The sequence below is a fragment of the Lithobates pipiens genome, unplaced genomic scaffold, assembly GCF_037356315.1.
Source record: "Lithobates pipiens isolate NorthernLeopardFrog02 unplaced genomic scaffold, aLitPip1_a1.2 Scaffold_13, whole genome shotgun sequence".
NCBI classification, from domain to species: domain Eukaryota; kingdom Metazoa; phylum Chordata; class Amphibia; order Anura; family Ranidae; genus Lithobates; species Lithobates pipiens.
This window is the reverse complement of record NW_027507718.1, coordinates 42,013,403-42,033,141: the sequence shown is the minus strand read 5'-3', so window position 1 is coordinate 42,033,141 and position 19,739 is coordinate 42,013,403. Positions and strand designations below refer to the sequence as shown.

The window sequence follows — 19,739 nt, the reverse complement described above, 5'->3', positions numbered from 1 at the left end:
TACCCTGTATTTTGAAAGTCCTCAATATACACACCTAGGAATTGTGTTTTAATAGGTCTTATCACAAATGTTTCCATTTCTACAATGAATACTCAGTCAACTCAAACTCAATCAAAACACAAGATTAGAAAATGTGATCCCATGTGAGATATTATTTAAAATAACTTCATAGAGCACTTCTGTAGCTCTGCCTAGCTGTTATGTTAATTCAGTTATGGGCAATGTTTGGCTGCATAGAAATCGCAAGCAGTGCTACCTGCTTTTTGTGGACACAGCCTTTGCCTCCTGTCTTCTTTTTTTTTTATTGGATATCTCCCAGAGTTCAGTTCCTCTTTAAAATTCTCCATGCACCTTGGAGTATAAGTGCACCACATTGCAAGTAGCATGTAGTAACACATCAAATCATTGAGGACTTAACTGTGCTAGAATATTGTTTTAGTGTTTTTACCAGAGTTCCTTATCACTATGTTGAACTTGTACTTTCTATAGTGATCCTTTGTAATTGTAAATGTGGAATAATAGTTGGATCTCTTAGTTTTTATAATTAATGTTTTGATATGCTCCACCTGCATTGTGGGCCTTCCTTACTCTTTGACATCATGGTTTGTCTACAATTTTGCATATTTTGAAAAAAAAAATCTTACTAAACATATTGAAACAGAATATTGTTTTTATATACACTGTTATGCAAGTGTTTTTTGTCTGCTTTATTCAAAAAGTAAACAATAATGTGAAAAAACAGTGCGCTAATTAAAAAAAAGCGACTATAAAGAAGCAAATATATGGATTAGGGTCCTCTCGCAATAATGCGCAAATAAACAGAGTATCTCATCGTGCAGTATGTTTAAAAAGTTAGAATTTATTTAGAAGCTAACCAATCAACTCACAATATTGACCTCTTGCAAAAAATAGAACTCCAATTTGCTGTCAAACAAGCTCCAGCTCACTGTTTTCCAGGTCTCGGAGACACCAGAAATTACATCACAAGGGAGGAGCTTGTGACATAATTTCCGGTCCAAAGGGCCATGTTTATTGATCAAGCTTAGTGATCATCCTTACTGTGATTGTGGCCTTTTGGTCATAACATGGAGGTGAACATGCATTGCACCTAGAAGTGATTAGTTGGTGGCTGGTATTAAAGCAAGTTATCACTGAGGAGCAAGGATTGCTTTGTTTGGAACACTTTATCAAATTGGACTTATGAACTTTATTTAAATAACATTTGGGAACAACGGACCTTTTTTTTATATTCATTTTTTTTTTCTTTTTTTTTTTTCTTTTTTTTTTCATTTGAGGTTTATATTTGCTTTTTTACAGTTTGCTCTTTTAGTGTTGAGGTTACTAGTAAATGGTTGCAACTGTTCATTTGACCTTTTAGGTAGTTGATCATGTTTATTTAATTTGTTTGTTATTTTTTGGTTGCGTTTGGAAATCCTCAGCAGCACAGATTTACTCAAGATGTACCTTTTTTTTTTTCTAACAGGAAGAACTGGTATCTCCCAACACCCCCTCCTCCTGTGTCTGAAAACGTGGTGTTTAAACTTTCGTCCAGGGAAGAGATGCCATGGGGTGCTACTCGATTGAACTTTGAGGTTAAAGGTTGGTTAATGTTTCCATATATTTTTCTGTGGAACAGTATATATTTTATTGTACATTTGCTTTATGTAAACTATGCATTGGCATTAGAGCATAAAAATGTCAATATCAGAAGAATAACAACCAAAGCTGAGCTTTACTGTGAACAAGAACCAAAACTTCCTCTGTGACTGCAGTAAATTGCGTTTACCCTTGCCCACGCCCCTACTGAACATTGTTCACAATGGTTTTGCTTAAAGGGATTACTGAGCCATGTGGAGGAAATGCTTGCAACTAAAGCTGGCCATACATTATACAATTTTCTTATTCAGGTCCTTTAGATAGAACTTCAACTATGTAATGCAAGGACCTGCCTTATTGCATACAATTTGAAAGTGTTTAAGTTTGACCTCCATACTATATGGTTTTGGTAAATCTAAAGGAAAATTGTACAAGAAGCTTGTATAATGTGTGGCCAGCCTCAGTTATGTGCACTGTTAACTCTATACAGTTTTTTGTTAGTTGTTTGGAGACTTTCGTATACACTGAAAATCTACCATACTGAGTTTAACCACTTGAAGACCAAGCCTCCAGGCCTTTTCTGGCACCTTTTGTTGAAATCTTTTTTTTTTTTTGCTAGAAAATTACTTGCATATATATATTTGTGTGTGTGTGTGTGTGTGTGTGTGTGTGTGTGTGTGTGTGTGTGTGTGTGTATGTATGTATATACACACACCGCCTAGGGAATAAAATGGCATTCATTGTATTTTTTTTGTCTTTTTTTTGCACAAAGGTTTTATGGGATGCAATTTTTTATTGAAAAAAATACACTTTTAATGAATTTATAAAAAAAAGAAACTCAATATATACCCCAATTCTTTTGTAAACAATATTGCAGTGGCTGCCATTACTAGTATATAAAAAAAAATTCCATTACTATATCCCATAGTTTGTAGACGCTATAATGTTTGCATAAACCATTCAATATACGCTAATTGGGATTATCTTTTTTATTATTATTTTTTTAGCAGAATAGTGGAGCTGTAAAACACTGCTACACTTGCACTATTTTGCACAGTGGACCCTGCAGAGCTCCATATCTCACTCTGGACTTTATTTATGCCTCTTGTGGCATTTCACTCTGCATATTTGCACATTTCTTCTATATATTTGCACAATAATTTTTTGCACTGATTAGTATTTGTATATTTTGCTTATTTGCACATATTGTTGTTTACGTCTATTGTGATTTTATTTATTTATTTATAATTTTGCACATTGCGGATTAGATCTACTTTAAGCAATTTATTGCAAGAGACATAACTAGACATTATACATTTTATTTGTATTTATTGCCACTCGGATATGTGATAATTATGTTATGAACCTCAAACAATATCTATTTATATTTATTGTCACTTGGATATATCACAATTATGTTATGAACCTCAAATAATAATTGTAGGAGCGCAACACCACTTACCTCTCTAACTTTTCATAAATTTGGGTAACCCGTTTGGCCCTTACAGTGGATGCAGCATCTATAGAATATACTTACATTCCCTTTTAGCGCAGGAGTACCTACTTCGTATGTAGCAGAATACATATTGGCCTAAATGTATGAAGAAATTAGATTAAAAAAAAAATATATGTTTTATAGCAGAAAGTAAAAAATGTTGGCTTATTTTTTTTCAAAACTGTCTGCCTTTTTTTTGTTCATAGTGCCAAAAAAAAAAAGCAGCGGTGATCAAAATACAACCAAAAGAAAGCTCTATTTGTTGCAAAACAAATTACAGTGTTGTACAACCGTGCAATTGTCAGTTAAAGTAAGCCGTATCGCTTACTTTAAAATTGCCTGGTCATGAGGGGGGGTACTAAATCTTCCGGAGGTCAGGTGGTTAAGGGAACACTTGACGACTTAGGAGTGTTTCATGTTTTGAAGCGGAACTCAAGGCAGATATATGTAAAGAGAAAAATCAATGAATGCACTTGTGTATTAATTGCATTCATTTTTAAATGCAACTAGTGCAAATACTTGAATTTTGGCTTGGTGTCAGTTTTTTGTAATCACAGTTGCAGTAGAACTTGTGGAGAAAAGGGTATCACTAGGTGCCAGTCGGAAGTGCTGCATGTACATTTGCTAACAGGAGAACATGCTGACAGGAGAGATTACTCTGTCTCCTGCTGCTTCTTCAGCTACATCAGGATCAAGCTTTATTGCATAAAGTGGTTGCAAACCCTTACATATACCCAGTGAAGTGACTGGCCTCAGCTGATACTCCAGATGGAACAAATCCTCCTACATAAGTTGTACCTGTTTATGTGCCAAATTTGTAAAGCTTGTCTGAGCTGTCGGAAAAAAAGGCAGCTCTGAGCTGAAATTACACTCTGCAGAGCTTAGTGAGGAGAGCTGATTGGAGGGAAGAGACAAACACTCCCTTCACACAGCACACAGGAACAGAGCTGAGGCTGTCAATAAGCTGGAGGTCCCCTGTCACTTTGTCAGAAGTAATTCATGCTGAAAACAAGGGAACAAAGCAGCAGACAGAAATGACACTTAGTGCTTTTAACTGAGACAAGTACACACTATAGAAAGAAATGCTTTGTTCACATTTCATGTCTGAGGTTTACAACCACTTTCATTGCAGTACAGAATTGTCAGGTCACCAAACTGACTGTGTTGTCAGACAGGTATATTTCAGAACTGCATAGATAGAAAAGCAAACCCCTTAGACCGCGTACACACGGGCGGATGGTCTGCCCAACTAAGTTCGTCAGACAATCCGACAGACAGTCCGTCCAACTTTTGAATGAACGGACTTGACCACACACTATGAGCAGACAGTCTGCTGAAAGCTTGCGCGATGACGTGTACAGCACGTACGACGGGACTAGAAATTCGACGTCCAATACACTGCAATGCAACCTTCGGCGTGTAAATCCTTTCTGAGCATGCGCCATACTTAGTCCGTCCAACTTGCCTACACACGAGCGGACTGTCCGCTGAAACCAAGTTTGGACGGACAAAATTACGGAAATTCCGAAAGACTTAGTCCGTCAGACTGTCCGCTGAAAAAGTCCGCTGAAGCCCACACACAAGCGGATTGTCCGCTGAAACACGGTTCAGCGGACTAAGTTGGGCAGACAATCCGCCCGTGTGTCAGCGGCCTTAGGCACACAAAATGGTACATAAAGATACTAACAAATTCCACCAGAAGAGCAATAGTAGGATGTTGGGCCATATAGCTTAAAGGGGGCTCTTACAAGGCTAAAACCGTGCCAGCATCTGTTGAGTGTTTCCACATCATGTAAAGGCATACCATAAATACATCTTTTATTGTGGTGTCTCAAATATTAAGGCTGTCCAGGTGATTTTGCTAGTGCGCTGATCAGTGTTAACTTCATCCCTAGAAGGATTTACCCCCTACCCCCTTACCCCCATTTTTTGCAATGCAGCACTGCATTATTTTAACTGACAATTGTGCGGCCGTGCAACACTATACCCAATTAAAATTGATGTTCTTTTTTTTTCCCCCCAAAATAGAGCTTTCTTTTGTGGGTATTTGATCACCTCTGCGCTTTTTTATTGTTTGCGCTATAAACAAAAACAACAATTAAAAAAATTAACAAATAAATAAATAATATATATTTTACTTTCTGCTATAAAACCTGTCCAATAAAAAAAATTGATGCAGAAATGCAATTTAAGCCAATATGTATTCTGCTACATATTTTTGGTAAATTGAAAGCCTGAAGCGTATATTGATTAGTTTGCGCAAAAGCTATAGCGTTTACAAAATAAGGGATATATTTATGGCTTTTTTTTTTTTTTTACCTGTAATGATCAGCGATTTTTAGCGGGACTGAGACATTGCAGCGGACAGATCGGCACCTAGCTGACACTTTTTTTGGGAAACTGACATTATTACAGTGACCAGTGTTAAAAATATGCACATTGTACTAATGACACAGGCAGGGAAGTGGTTAACATCAGGGGCTATCAAGGGGTTAACCGTGTTCCCTTAGTGTGTTTCTAACTGTGTTGGGGGATGGGCTCACTGCATGGACACTCTGTTCCATGTTCCTGATTATCAGGAACACTAGATCAGAGTGTCCATGCCTGACAGCATGGCGGTCTGCTGGTTTATATCAGCGGACCACCGTTCTGTCTCTGCGGGGAGCAATTGCGTCCCCCGGGGCCCGCTGATTGGCTCCCCCTGTGGCCAATAAGAGCCCAATCATGCCTCCAGACGGCATGCGCGCTAACCCCCCCCCAACTACAGTGCAGGTACGCGATTTTGCGTAATAGACCCGCCTTGCCGCAGTATATTTATGGCAGGCCGTCAGGGAGTGGTTAACTAATGTAACCGAATTTAAAGTAAACGTGATGCCCGAAAAATGGGATGTAATTGCTGACCTTTTTATAATTTTTCCATTTTATTCCCAGCATTCTTATCTTGGGTTTGTGAAGTAGGGCAACTAGCATTTTTAGGCAGTCGGCATAGGAAGACGGACTCATTTTTCAGTAATAACCAGTTTATTTGCTACTTGGATTGCAGGGATCCACAACAGATCAACTGTTTGTTATTGAAGCTGCTGTGCAAGAGAAGGGCAATGTTTGGTCTGGCAGTAGTTGTAGTCACATAACTGTCATGTAAAAAAAAAAAGCCCTAATAGTAGACACTCGGCTGACTTAAATGAGCTTGAGTCCAAAACTATAACCTATGTTTCTTGGGATGAAGGGCAGAACAATAGTGTCTATATTATCATTCTGTTTCCCTTTTAACAATCTGTATAACTAAAGTTCTCATATTTGCTATAGTTGGAAACCTTGTAGTTGAAAGAGAATAGTGACATATCAAAATTTTAATAACTGCAAAGTTTTCAAATGTATTTATTTTTTTCACCCTAGGACCAAGTCACATGACGGTATATGTTCGCCCACATGACCCTTTTGTGCTGTCTAGCTGGTCTCTAGGTGATGGGATACCAGTGCCAAGCAATGGTGGGGACTACTTTGTATATTACTCTCATGGCCTCCAGGCTCCAGTATGGAAATTTTGGATTGAATTGAAGGTGAGCACAAGAAACAACCCTTGAAGGGGACAACTTTGTGACAATGTCAGACTAAATGTAGAAGTAATCTGTGTTTTCAACAGAAAAGCAAAAATCTATGTTCAGCGTTTAAGGGAACCAGCCTGGACTGGGCTTAAGTAAAAAGCTGTATATTCATTTTTAAATGATTAACTAGAATTGTGCAAAATTGCTCATAAAATATTTGTTTGCCTCTGTATTTAGCTTAATTTGCTTTGTCTGAGATTGATTCTAACCTCTGAAAGTAAGGTGTCTTTGGTCACCTAATATTTGATATTTGCTGTCCATGTAAACTGCCTCGTTTCATGCTCAAACATGTGTTATCAGCATGACCTTAAAGCGGAGGTCCACCCTAAAGTGGACCTCCGCTCATCGGAACCCTCCCCCCCTCCGGCGCCACAATTGGCACATTTCAGGGCGGAGGGGTGTGCAGATACCTGTACAGTACAGGTATTCTGCACCCACTTCCGGGATGGCTCTCTGCGGAAAGGGGCGTAGATTACGCCCCTTTTCGCAAGTGCCCGCCCCTTTCCGCAAGTGCCCCGCTGCCTGCTGGGAAACACACAGATCCCAGAGGCAGCGGGGACCGTCCTTATTGCACAGAGCGATTTGCGCATGCGCAGTAGGGAACCGGGAAATGAAGCCGAAGGGCTCCTTTTCCTGATTCCCATACCCAAGATGGCGGTGGCAGCACCCGACAGACGATCTAGAGATCGGCTTCGGGTGCCGACATCGCGGGCGCGCTGGACAGGTAAGTGTCACTATTTTAAAAGTCAGCAGCTGCAGTATTTGTAGCTGCTGGCTTTAAAAAAAAAAAAAAAAAACGCGGAGTCCCGGCGGACTCCCGCCTTAAGCATTACCAGGGTCAGAAATTCTAAATAAGGGGTCCCTGAAATGTTTAAATAAAAGTCAGTTCACAGTTTGTCAGACTGGCAACTAGACAGGACTGGAGTAAAAAAATGCTCACTTGAGTAATACAACCCAAATTCCCAAAACATTGGGACACTGTGTAAAATCTATTGTGAAAAAATTTGGGTTTATGAGATTTGAAAATTTATTCATTTTATTCTGGTTTATATGTAGAACATAGAAAACATGAAATGTTTAAACTGAGAAAATTTATCTGTATCATTTAAAAAAGAAAAAGTAATTTTGAAATTGGTGGCAGCAACACATCTCAAACAATTTGGGACAGGGCAACAGAAAGCTGGCAAAGTATGCGGTACTAACAAGGAAGAGCTGGAAGAACATTTTGCACCTAATTGGGTTAGGCAACAGGTCAGTGACATGATTGGCTATAACAAGGGCATCTTAGAGAGTCATAGTGTAACAAAAATAAAGATGGGCAGATGTTTGCCAGTCTGAAAAGCTGTGTTTAAAAATTGTCGAACAATTTCGGAATAATGTTCTTTAATGTAAAATTGCAAAGACTTGTATAGCGTCCTCTACAGTACATAATATCAAAAGATTACGAAATCTGTGTACAAGGGACAAGGCCAAAATGCAATCTTGGATGCCTGTGATCTTCATGCCCTCAGATGGCACGGCATGAAAAACAAGCACAATTCTGTGATGAATATCTTTTGCATGGACTTCCAAAAATAAGTGTCTTTGAACACGCTTCACCCAAAAATGCAAGCAAACCTCTATTATGCCAAAAAAGAAGCCATAACTGAACATGATCCATAAATGCCATCATCTTCTATGGGCCGAATCTCATTTAAAATGGTCTCTTACAAAGTGAAAAACTGTTCTGTGGTCAGACAAACTGAAATTTTGACATTCTTTTTTGGCAACAATGGTAACCATGTTATCCAGAGGAGAGAGATCTTCCAGGTTATCAGCACTCAGTTTAAAAGCCTGCATCTCTGATGGTTTGGGGGTGCATATGCATTAATGTGTATGGAATGGGCAGCTTGCACATCTGGAAAGGCACCATCAATGCTGAAAGGTTATAGAGCAGTATATTCTCCCATCCAAATGAAATCTCCTTCTTCATGGGCGACCTTGCATATATCAGCAGGTCAATGATGAACCTTGTACTGCCCCTATGACAACAGCATGGCTTCCTGGTAGAGGAGTCTAGGTGTTTAACTGGTCTGCCTGCAGTCCAGACCTTTCACCAATTGAAAATATTTGGCACATTTTGAAACAAAAAATATGACTAAGACCCAGGACTGTTGAGCAGTAAGAATCTTATATCGGGCAAGAACATCCTTCTCCCAAAACTCCAGCAACTGGTCTCCGTTCCCAGATGTTAACAGAATATTGTTAAAAGAAAAGCGATGCTCCACCGTGGTAAACATGGCCCTGTTCCAACTTTTTTGAGACGTGTTGCTGCCATTAATTTCAAAATTACTTGGCTTTTTTTTTCTTCTTAAAATTGTACATTTTCATAAACATTGGAAAGTTTTCTATTGTGAATAAAATATGGGTATCGATGATTTGCAAAGCATGGTCTTCTGTTTTTATGTAGTTTTTACACAGCATACCAACTTTATTTGAATTGAGGTTGTAAATAATCCCGGATGTTGGAGGGCCAGTAAGAAAAATTATTGCTCTGTAGTCAGTGGGAGTACAAGAAGAAGTAAAACATTCCCTGGGTTCAATAGAAATGATAAAGGTATCAGATGTCCGTGGGAATGATAAATGTCATTATATTAGCGGCAGTAATAAATGATTTGGCATTAGTGGTTAGTAGGAGTAATAAATGCCCCAATGTTGGTAGTCAGTTGGATAGTAATAAATGCCATGGTGCCAGTGATCATTGGGAGGAATAAACACCCCAACATCAGTGGTTACATAGTTACATAGTTGGTAAGGTTGAATAAAGACACCGGTCCATCCAGTTCAACCTGAGTGAGTGTCTGCAATTGTCTCTATCCCTGTACATTGCACACTCGCATCAGTCCCTACCCTCAAGGAGCCCACAATCCAAGGTCCCCATTCATATACTAGGGCCAATTTTGGACAGAAGCCAATTAACCTACCTGCATGTCTTTTGAGCACGGGAGGAAACCGGAGTACTTGGAGGAAACCCACGCAGGCACAGGGAGAACAGGTAGTGTCGTGGTTGGGATTCGAACCAGCGACCCTTTTTACTGCTAGGTGAGTGCTAACCACTACACCACTGTGCCGCCTAGTGGTTAATGGATAGAATATTGCCCCATCATTTGTGTTCAATGGCACTTCTCGGCTCTGCGACAAAAAGCTGTATCAGACCCCTGCCCTTCCCACCAGCTAGTGACAAAGGATTGGGCAATCTCACAGCATGCCGTCACTTGCGTAACAATGCCACTCTCGGCTGCACAAACATTTTCCAGCTCGCGGGCCCATAATCTAGGTGCCAGCAGCCTGAGAGCGATTGTCACGGTGTTTAAGTTAATCAAGCAGTTAACACTTTAACTGCCACCACCAAATTGGAACCTCCACAACTGTCGCACACTGTCACCACAGTATGTGGTATGTTCAGAGATTTATACTACGGTAGCTCTCTTCAAGAGATAGAGATTCTTTTAGTGTTGCATTAAAAGAGAGACAATGTTCAGCACTTTTCAAAATGGGATTTAATAAAGAAAAGGGCAAATGGTGAAAATAAAATATATACAGAAAAAGAGTGTTACTAAAATTAGAGTCAATAATGCAACATAAAAATAAAGAAGAGTTTAAAAGGAAGCCACAGTACAGTGGCTTTCACAAGTGCTGTCAAACTATCCTGACATTCCCTTTTTCTCTGGTATCAAAGGGGTGTTGAGAGGCCATCTGACCAATTAAACAGCTGAGGTGTGGTTTCTGGGATGTCACTAGGGTTATGACTATGTCCCAGATACAGTTTTCTATAGGATTTTATATCTGAGTACCTAAAGGGTACAGCCTGCTAACATGCAGATTATTATCCAGCTTGAATTTAGCTTTGAAATGAATATAAACTTGACAGGTTTGGGTTGAATTGGGCTGGTTTTGCTCCCAGCACTTCTAGGTTAATGATGTTTGGGTATCAAAATGCTACCAATTAACTGAGGGAGGTAAATAATCTGTCTGTGCTATTATTATTTCATGAGTTATGAAACACACTGAAGTTTCAGAGTTATAACTGCTAACCAGTGTAGCAGAGCTGTGTATTAGCCATCCCCTTCAACTGAGCTATTTATGACCGGTATCTGGCTTCTGGATTGCTCAAGCTTGCGAGGGTGACAGTTTTTTTTATCCGGTTTTCCAGATTTAAGTTGTGGATTGGGTAATGGAGAGGTCTGTGTGTATGTTCTGGAAGAGGGGAGCAATCAGAGCTGCTGGATCCCTGGTTTTAACACAGAACAAAATGTAATGGCTGACCATATGAGCAAAATACACACGCTATTGGTGTGCTCAGTACGCATGACCATTACAGGCTCCATGTCCTGCTCCACTCCTTGTAGTGACATCACGGCTGGGACTATACAGGCAGGAGATCACTGAACTGCCAGGTGTTAGAATGCTTTTGCTTGCTCAGAACCCACTGCCACTTGGTTGTCCCCTACTTTTGGCTTATAGTTAATAAGCAATACATGCATGACCTTCTCATTGCATGGTTTGGTTTACTGGTTTGTGTTAACAAATGTGGAGACTATTGATCTAAATGAAGCTAAATAATGGAGCAAAGATATTTTCTAGGTAAGCCTGCATTCTTATTTTAAATTGACCGATTAGATTCTTACAGAAGCCCCAGTTGGGGCCAAGTAGGTATTTATCGATTCAAAGAAATATGGCAGTTGCCCCAAACAGCCATTTTTAGATTTTGTTTTTGATTCTCTAACCTGCACTTTGGAAAACTAATGAAACCTATAGATCAGAACAGTCTCAAAAACAAGCAACACATTTACCTTTCTCATCTATTATGCCTCTCATCTCATTGTATCTCATACCTTTCTCACTTCTGTCACCATGAAAACAGGATTTCACTGGATGGCCTATATGAATATGCAGATTTATAGAACAGGTCATCATGATCTGATAAATAATCCTTTTTGCATGGTGAAAGAAGAGATGAATAAATGAGGAGAGAAAAATTGGCTACCTGTTCTTGTTGTGACTGGTTTGAAAATAGTGTATCGATTCTTCAGCACAAATTAATTGTATAAGCCAATGTTTTAAAGTGCTCTGTTTTTTTTTTTTGTTTTTTGTCACAGCTTCTTTCAAAATGGTAACTGAGTGATACAATCTGTGCTTAGACCTGGAACATGTGTAATATATATATATATATATATATCTGTCTCTTTCAGGGTTCAGATGATTATTCTGATGGGATGGTCACAGTTGCTGTAGCATCTCACTATTTCTTTGGATCTAATCAGCATTCTCCTCAGCTGGATGCACTTCTTCATAAATTCCCAGATTGGAGCTTCCCATCCAGCTGGGTCAGCACATACGACCTGTTTGTCTATTGATGTCTTTCACCATTATCAACATAGTGTGGTATGTGCATGTACAGTGACCAGAGGGAGGAATTATGAGAAAAGATCAGAATAAAGAAAAGTGGTCCATGACGGTCCATTGATCTGCTGCTTCATATCCATGGTGATGGTCTACTCTAGGTTATTGGATTATAAAGACAATTTTTTTTTTTTGGGGGGGACAAGAAGTTTATGCAAAAAATAAATTTGAATGAATCCTGTGTAAAGCAAAGTATTCAGACATCGGGCAAAGAGACTAGTAGTGATCCATGGAGTCTTAATAGTTTTCACACTGGACATCCCTGTTTACAAAATATGTGGTCTTAATTACTGTTGCCCTTATTGCCTCTAATATAATGTTTATTATATTAATGGGATATCGGTCAAAGCAGTGTAAAGCAGATTTTTGACATCAGGCATATAAGCAGGTGCTGACTGCCTAAAGATCTTTCCATAAATTTGTATACATTATATTCTGAGTGGGCATGTATTATGGGTTTGGGGAGTGCAAATGCATCCCCAGCTTCACCTTATAGAAAGGAAAACCGTACCAATCTACCAAAATTATCTGTCTAGTCAGAGGCCTGCTTGTCTGTATTTAGCTGGGCATCTGGCCCAAATCTCATGTTTGTGTATTTATGGTTAGGGCTGGCTCTGATGCCTAAAGTAAGGTCAGTGAAAGAGGTTGTGTCTTTGAAACAATATTCCATATTTTCACAATAGTAGTCTGAATAAGTGACCCCAAGCACAGCACTATTGCTTTGAAGATATACAGATCTTGAAGGAAGGCCATACATGGAGTGAGGGTTGCAGGAAAGAGAGGGGGATCCCTCCTACCAAACAAATGTGTTCTTCCGATCAATCAACTTGGGTACATTCAGCCTGCCCATACATGGTTCTAATTTTGGCCAGTTTCTACTGAACTGGCTGAGATTCAAACCATCTATGGTCGGCTTTTGGGTTCTGTGTGATCTGTTCACCTATTGCAGCCCTGAACACAATATCTTTCAGGAGCACTTTCCACCCAAGGTAAATTGATCCAGGGGTCCTTTGCACCCCTTACCAAATCAAAATGAGCGCTCCACATGTAGATGTTTGACACCCTCCCCTCAGCCAAGTTTTGTTAATACAAAAGCCTAAGGGCTTCATAAACTGCAGACTGATGTTAAAATCTAAGCTTAAAACTGCATTTGAACCCCACCAGCTTGTATATACAACTTAAGGACTATAGGGTGCACCAGTGTACATCCTGAAAATCATGCAGTTTAGTGTATAGTATAGTAATTCAACCCAAAAGGTCTGAAATGTGTGTCCGATGCCGGAAAATGCTGCTTGTACAATTTTTTTGTTTTTTTATTCCCTTAAATGATTGTAGCACTAACCCCTGAAGGAGCTGCTGAATTTTTCAGGGCTTACCGATTACCTCCGCCAGCTCACACTTGTTGTTCTTGTCTAGGGGTTCCCAGGGTTGATGAGCCAGTAACTGTAGAGACCGACACTTGAATTCCTTGTTAGGATTTTTATTTTGCATAAAACAGTTGAACAAATTCGGTTTCTAAGTTGGGAATAGAGGGTATCGGGGTAAAGTTTAGCTCAGGTGCTTGGAACTGATGACTTCAATAAAAGTCTCTCTCTCTCATCTCTCTCACATCCAGGGAATAGCCACTTGCAACTGGATTCTTTAACTGTTGGATAGATCCTTAAGTTTGGGATTAGCAGCCAACAGGTAATTCTAGCTTTTCAAAGTCTCTCACACAGACTTGGTTGGAATCTTCGTTATAACTGGAAGGATAGAAGTAGGAACTTTTCTTACAGTACCAGAATCTTTCAGCTGGTCCGGCGATACTGTAAGAATTGTGGAATTGTGTCAGTCAATGTCCATGGCAGCTCAGCTTCCAGGCTCTTACTGAGCAGCTAGTCTTGTGCATGGCTTTCTTACTGAAGAGTCCTCCCCTGGTCGCGTGTAGAGTTGCTGGGCCTCTCCAAACCCAAGACTGCACCGGAACACCTTAGAATCATCCTTAGTTACTGCGCCTGAAAAACTAGCCAGTTCTGAGGCTTGGAAATGGGTGGATCCACACCCCAGGCCATGAGGGCCCCTGGGGGCTGGTCAGGAGGACCAGGACCACGGAGACAGCAACAACTTCTGGACCGGAACCCAGAACCATGTGACTTCGGCACCTTAAGAACCCTCTCCCAGTTTACGGAGTGAGACTAACGTGCCCACTGATTGGCTCCGAGATGAAGATTGGTACCTAATGCGTCCAACCAGACTGCATTCTAAAGCCTCCCACAGGTGTACAACCTCACCTATGACCAGGCAGAACTTCTATACAGCCCAGCCAAACTGATGCCAAAGTACAATTTAGCACAATTAACCCCAAAACTTACTATAGTTTTTAGCAAGAACTAAATTTAAATACATAGCGCATACTCGTTGGGAGTACCGGCGCTACATGATCATAGCTGCACATATAGCAGTAAGCTGGTCTACTTGAAATGTCTGTTTCCTTTTTATAGAAGCTGAGAAGTATAGCTGTCCCTAGCCACCAAACTATCTGTGGTGATTTTGTATAACTAGCCCCTAAAACTGCCCCAATGTGAAAGTGCAATCTTCTTCTTCTTCTTTTTTTTTTTTTATGAGAAGCTCATACTATATGAGAACTCCAATAAAAGTGCAGTACAGTCCAACAATTCCTGATAATCATTCTGTGCACAAAAGGTGGAATGAAACCTTTCAGACAAACTGCTGTCACCAAAATGCAGTTGTCATTAACAGCTTGGTTGTTATTGGAACTGAGCCAATTAAAAAGGCTAACTTTAAAATCTTGGGGATTACCAGAACCGTGGATTCCAGAAGAGACTCACAGTTGTGTAAACTTCTGTAACTGGAATGCTATCTGACTGGCTGCTGGCCAACTGGCTAGAATAATTCTAAAGTTTGTGACCCCAGATCAAGAATGATGATTGGTAAGACTGGACAAATGTCAGAATTCTTTATCTGAATACTTATTGGTCATTGTCCCGAGAATATTGGCGTCAAAGTTCAGGAGTGGGAGCCTCAATGTGTTTGACAAGTAGCATGAGGATTTGAAAAGTGATCACCTCTGCTTTTTGTCTTGTTAAATAATTTGCCAATTAGTGCTTCATGAAAGACGATTCCACAAAGCAGCCTCCACCTATTCCTTTATAACATTCATGAATCTGCATTGCACTACTTTGCACACACCAAAACAAAGTGAACTTGTTTAGAGAGCTCCCATCATGTAGCCAGGTATTCACTAAATCATATATTAAAATGTGTTTGACATAACCCAACATTATTCTAATGATATGCAGTGTGAGCAGAAATTCTCCAGATAAAAAAACAAAATCACTTTTATTTCAGTGCCTGATTTAGTGTATGCCTTTTATGTACAATACAAGATATCTTTTTCTATACCTTACCTGATTATTTTTTTTTTCTAAATTCCTGATATTTATACTTGAATCCAAACTTTATATTTTTTTACAATGTTTTTTGTTGACCTTCCCCAAAGAAATCCTCAGTATGCACTGATCTGGTAAGCTTTGGTCTAATACAAGCTTTGTCTACATGCAGGCTCACTCAGCAAGGCAGGAGAAAAATATAGTGTGGTAACCCCTAGCAACCAATCGGCATTCATCTTTCACTCACTGGATTCTGCACAGTGAAACCTGATTTGTTGGTTACCTAGGCATCCAAACCGCACTTAAGCTTTGCTGTTTGTATTGCCTACATAAGCCCAATATTGATTTCTCTTCAAGCTGTGAGTCGGTCCTGCTATAGCATTTATTTGTTTCTTTTATTATGTACAATTATTTGTCTTCTGGGAAATTATGTTTTTTGTCACCTCTATTGGGTGCATGCTGGGCAAGTTTCCCATTACTGCATAAGAGGTAGTACCCTTTAAGACGGGTGCACAACCTTTTTAAGAGCAAGGGCCACTTTAAGCAACTTGGTAACAAGTTGCGGGCCATGATGAGGGGAGCGGGTGGATGACAGGTCACGGCTACTCTATAGGCCCTCTGATCCAATCCACCCAGATGGAAGGGGACGAGTTCCCTTCTATTTTTTTTTTTTATCGGATTGGAGGCAGGCAGGAGTAAATGGACAAAAGTCTGTTTATATCTGCCGCTCTGTAGAGGTGAATTGAGGGTCCGATTGGGTAGGGCCGATCGCGTGAAAAGGGCCTAAACTGCTTTCACACTGATATGCTGCGGTTTACCCACACTGTGGGTGCAACGTAGTGCACCTGTGTCTATCCTGTGGGTTAACTGAACTTTGCCATAGACTCTGCCTGTGGCAAAAGCCGGCGCTGTACAGGAAGCATCGGCTTATGGGGATCTGCTCTGCAGCCGATTTCTTCCTCTACCACCAGCTTCATTCACAACACTGATGCTGTGATATGACGGTTTGGCAACCTGTGATCTGGACTTGCTAACCCGCCATTCCAGAGCAGGAGGACGTGGGCCACATCAGAGGGTTCCATGGGCCACTGGTTGGCCACCCCTGCTTTAAGAGGTACCACATGAAGCTGGCTGACCTCTGCTGTATATCCGTAGAGCTATGTGTTCAGTAAATCGAAGGCCTTCTTCGCACAGGCTGTAAACTGTATAAGAGCAGTATGTACAGCAAGCTTTTACAAAATAAATCTATTATTGACACCTTTTAAATTCAGCTCCAGTATGTTTTTCACATTGAGGTCATCCATACTAGTGATTTTAGTATTACACTTTCAGCTAATTATTTCTTCTCGCAGAAAACCATGGCACTCCTCAGACAATGCTTTCATCAGTGTTTTTTTTTTTCCCAGAAGGACCATGCTATCTTTGTTCAGGCATCCAGGATTACTATCTACCTCCTGGACTGACATACTGGCTCAGAGCACATTCATGTAAATCCTGGTACCTGTGTGGCTTTTGGCTGTGTTAAAAGCTAAGTTCACCTTTTGTAGCATGTTACATGTTCCTCCCGTTTTTAGGGTGGAACATGGAACATGTTCCAGCATTTGCAGCTCCCCCCCCCCTACTTCCAGTCCTCTCTCCCTGTGACAGCGGACGGGGGATTTTCTCACTGCATCTTCTATCAGAATTTGAAAAGGGCACAGGGCTTCACCACGTCATTCATTCACAGTTTCCTGTGAATGAGTGCCTACAAGCACTGCCAGCCATGGTAGCTGATGGCTTGTAGTTCTCAATGAGCTGAGAGGGCACCAGTGAGCATCTCATTGTCCTTTGATGCAACTGCCTGCCCATACCTGGTACAGGCAGACCTTTATCCTAAGGGTCTGCAGGAGCCCGAGATTGCATCTGCGATCTGAAAACTAAGAAAAATAATAAATGCACAAAATTAAAAAAATGTGCTTGAATTTTATTTTATTTTTTTCAAAAGGTGAACGTGGCCTTCAACAAATGTTTTTTTTTTTTTTTTTAAGATCATAGTTGGAATTTCGACTGTCACTTTAAACAAGCTACCAGCTGGCATTAGCACTGTGAAGTTTGGTAAAATCCTCCTAGCAGCTTGTTTAAAGTGACAGTCAGCACTCCTATCAAGATCTGTGTTTTAACATTCCCAAACTGGAACTGGAGGTAAACTAACTTTGAAAAAAAAAAAAAGCCGCTATGCAGTCACTCTCTACATAGCAGCACCCTATGCTTTGCACGTACTCCGTGCTGAATAAAGTACCAGTTCATGTTGTACAGGCCACAACGCCTTTAAGGCTTTAGGTGGGTGGTAAAACCACAGCTCAATTGCCTGTTCTTATCACCCTTGTGCAAAAGAGGCCTAAAGGTTTCAATGAATCTGCTCAAAACCTGACAAACGTTTCACAAATACTTTGCAAAAGCTTGCTCTACAGTACACTTTGCTCTTGCTGAAGCTAAAGCCGTGTGAATAAGGCCTTGGTGTGCAGGATTTGTGAACAAGGCCTTTAAACTGTAGTAAGAAGTCTAACATACATCGGGCTACTGAGGTCCTATGCTGCATATGTTTGTAGTCTCTACCTGTTCACATTGGTCCAAATAATTTGTATTATGTCAAATACTTCAAATGAACAGCCAGCATTACAACTATGTGAAGTAAAAGGAAACTTCCCAGGTTTCATTTTGTACTGTAATGTTGGTCCACTGGAGTACACGGTCCCAAATAAAGTTTTTATTTCATATTAACGCAATGTGTCATTATTTTTGTGTATGTAATGCATGAACAGATGTTACAGTCAAACTTCATATCAAAACATTAAGTTTCTGCCTCTGAGTATTTTGATATGTTTTCACTAAAGGTATACAGTTTATGTATTCTTTTACCATATGCTTAGGTTGATGACCCTAGATCTCTAAAAAGTTAAGATTAGACATACCCTTCGCTTGATTTTGTCAGTGTAAATTTATTTTTTCACTTATTTTATTTATATGAAAGGGCAAAGAAACACGAGATACATCATCCTCAAGTAACATAAGATAAGGTACAATGGTAAAGGCTGAGGTGGACAACAACACGTCATGTCATAGACAGGATATCCCATTACATGAAGAAAAGAAAAGACCTAGTATGGTAAACATAACTTTCGTTCTTGACATATATCTCCCTGTTGGGTATACCAAGAGAATGCGCTCATATTACTCTACACCTGTTTTGTTAGAAATCTCTTTCACAGGGATTCCTTGTGTAGCATTGGATGGTCTCATGAAACTCGCCCCTATTTTCCAGATATTGCAGAGCAGTAGTAAAGTATAGGTCTATAGGGACAAAACACAGGTCCCTATGTACAATAGAATATAAATGAAAAATGGAGGAGGAGGAAAAGGAGGGGGGTCATAAGGGAGGGGGAGGCATTGCAGTTGCTGACCATCTGGTGGCATTATCAACAGTTGATGGGCAGCCAATAAGGCCATGGTGCCCTCCCCTGAGCAATAAGTCTCGAGGATGGTTTGGCAGAAGCTATCTGGGGGGGGGGGCTGGGTAATGACTTGAGGAAATGGTTAATTTGAAGAACCCTCCCGTGGTCTAATCAGAACGGCCCTCTGGGTTTGAGTTAGGATGGGGACGGCCATCTGCCATGGGCTAGGAAATGGGATGCTTGACAGTAACTGGATTCCCTCAGGAAACAGAAGAGAGGATCTTCAGTTCCAGGGGTGAACCCCAGGTTCCCAAGAATCGGGTGAGGTGGACTCTGGCGAAGAGGGATGAGCAAATCGAAGTGGTTATACCCACCAAAGGGTAAATGGTGGCCCCAGGGGGCTCTGTCTAGGGGTATGATGCACTGAGACTGTTGCAGGCGAGGCCATAATTTAGTAGCCTGACGGCGGTTCCAGTCAATGAGTCTGGGTAGATGGGTTGCTTGCTGTTATTTGCGTAGGTCCCGCACTGCCAGCCCTCTGTATGATTTGGGTAGTGTGAGCTGTTGTCAAGTCTTGGTCTTTTATGTGCCCATATAAATTCAGGAGAACATAGCTCTCATTTGGTCAAAGTAGTTAGAGGGTATATGGATCGGTAGGGCTTGTAGGAGGAATAGGAATTTGGGGAGGATGCACATCTTGATATTTAAATCTGCCAAACCATGAGTGTAGACTCGTGTGCCATTTGATAAGCAGAGTTTGAATAGCTTTCAGCATGACTGT

At 40.5% G+C, this 19,739-nt stretch overlaps 1 protein-coding gene across 1 annotated transcript in view; it reads left to right on the top strand.

The window, feature by feature from the left end:
• ERMP1 (endoplasmic reticulum metallopeptidase 1) overlaps positions 1 to 18,287 on the top strand; it is a 52,307-nt gene extending 34,020 nt beyond the window's left edge. Inside the window, exons 13-15 of the mRNA XM_077475049.1 lie at positions 1,484 to 1,599; positions 6,488 to 6,651; positions 11,928 to 18,287. Coding sequence (XP_077331175.1) covers positions 1,484 to 1,599; positions 6,488 to 6,651; positions 11,928 to 12,092 — 445 coding nt within the window. The 3' untranslated portion in view covers positions 12,093 to 18,287. The remainder of the gene's footprint in view (positions 1 to 1,483; positions 1,600 to 6,487; positions 6,652 to 11,927) is intronic.
• The last annotated feature ends 1,452 nt before the right edge of the window (positions 18,288 to 19,739 follow it).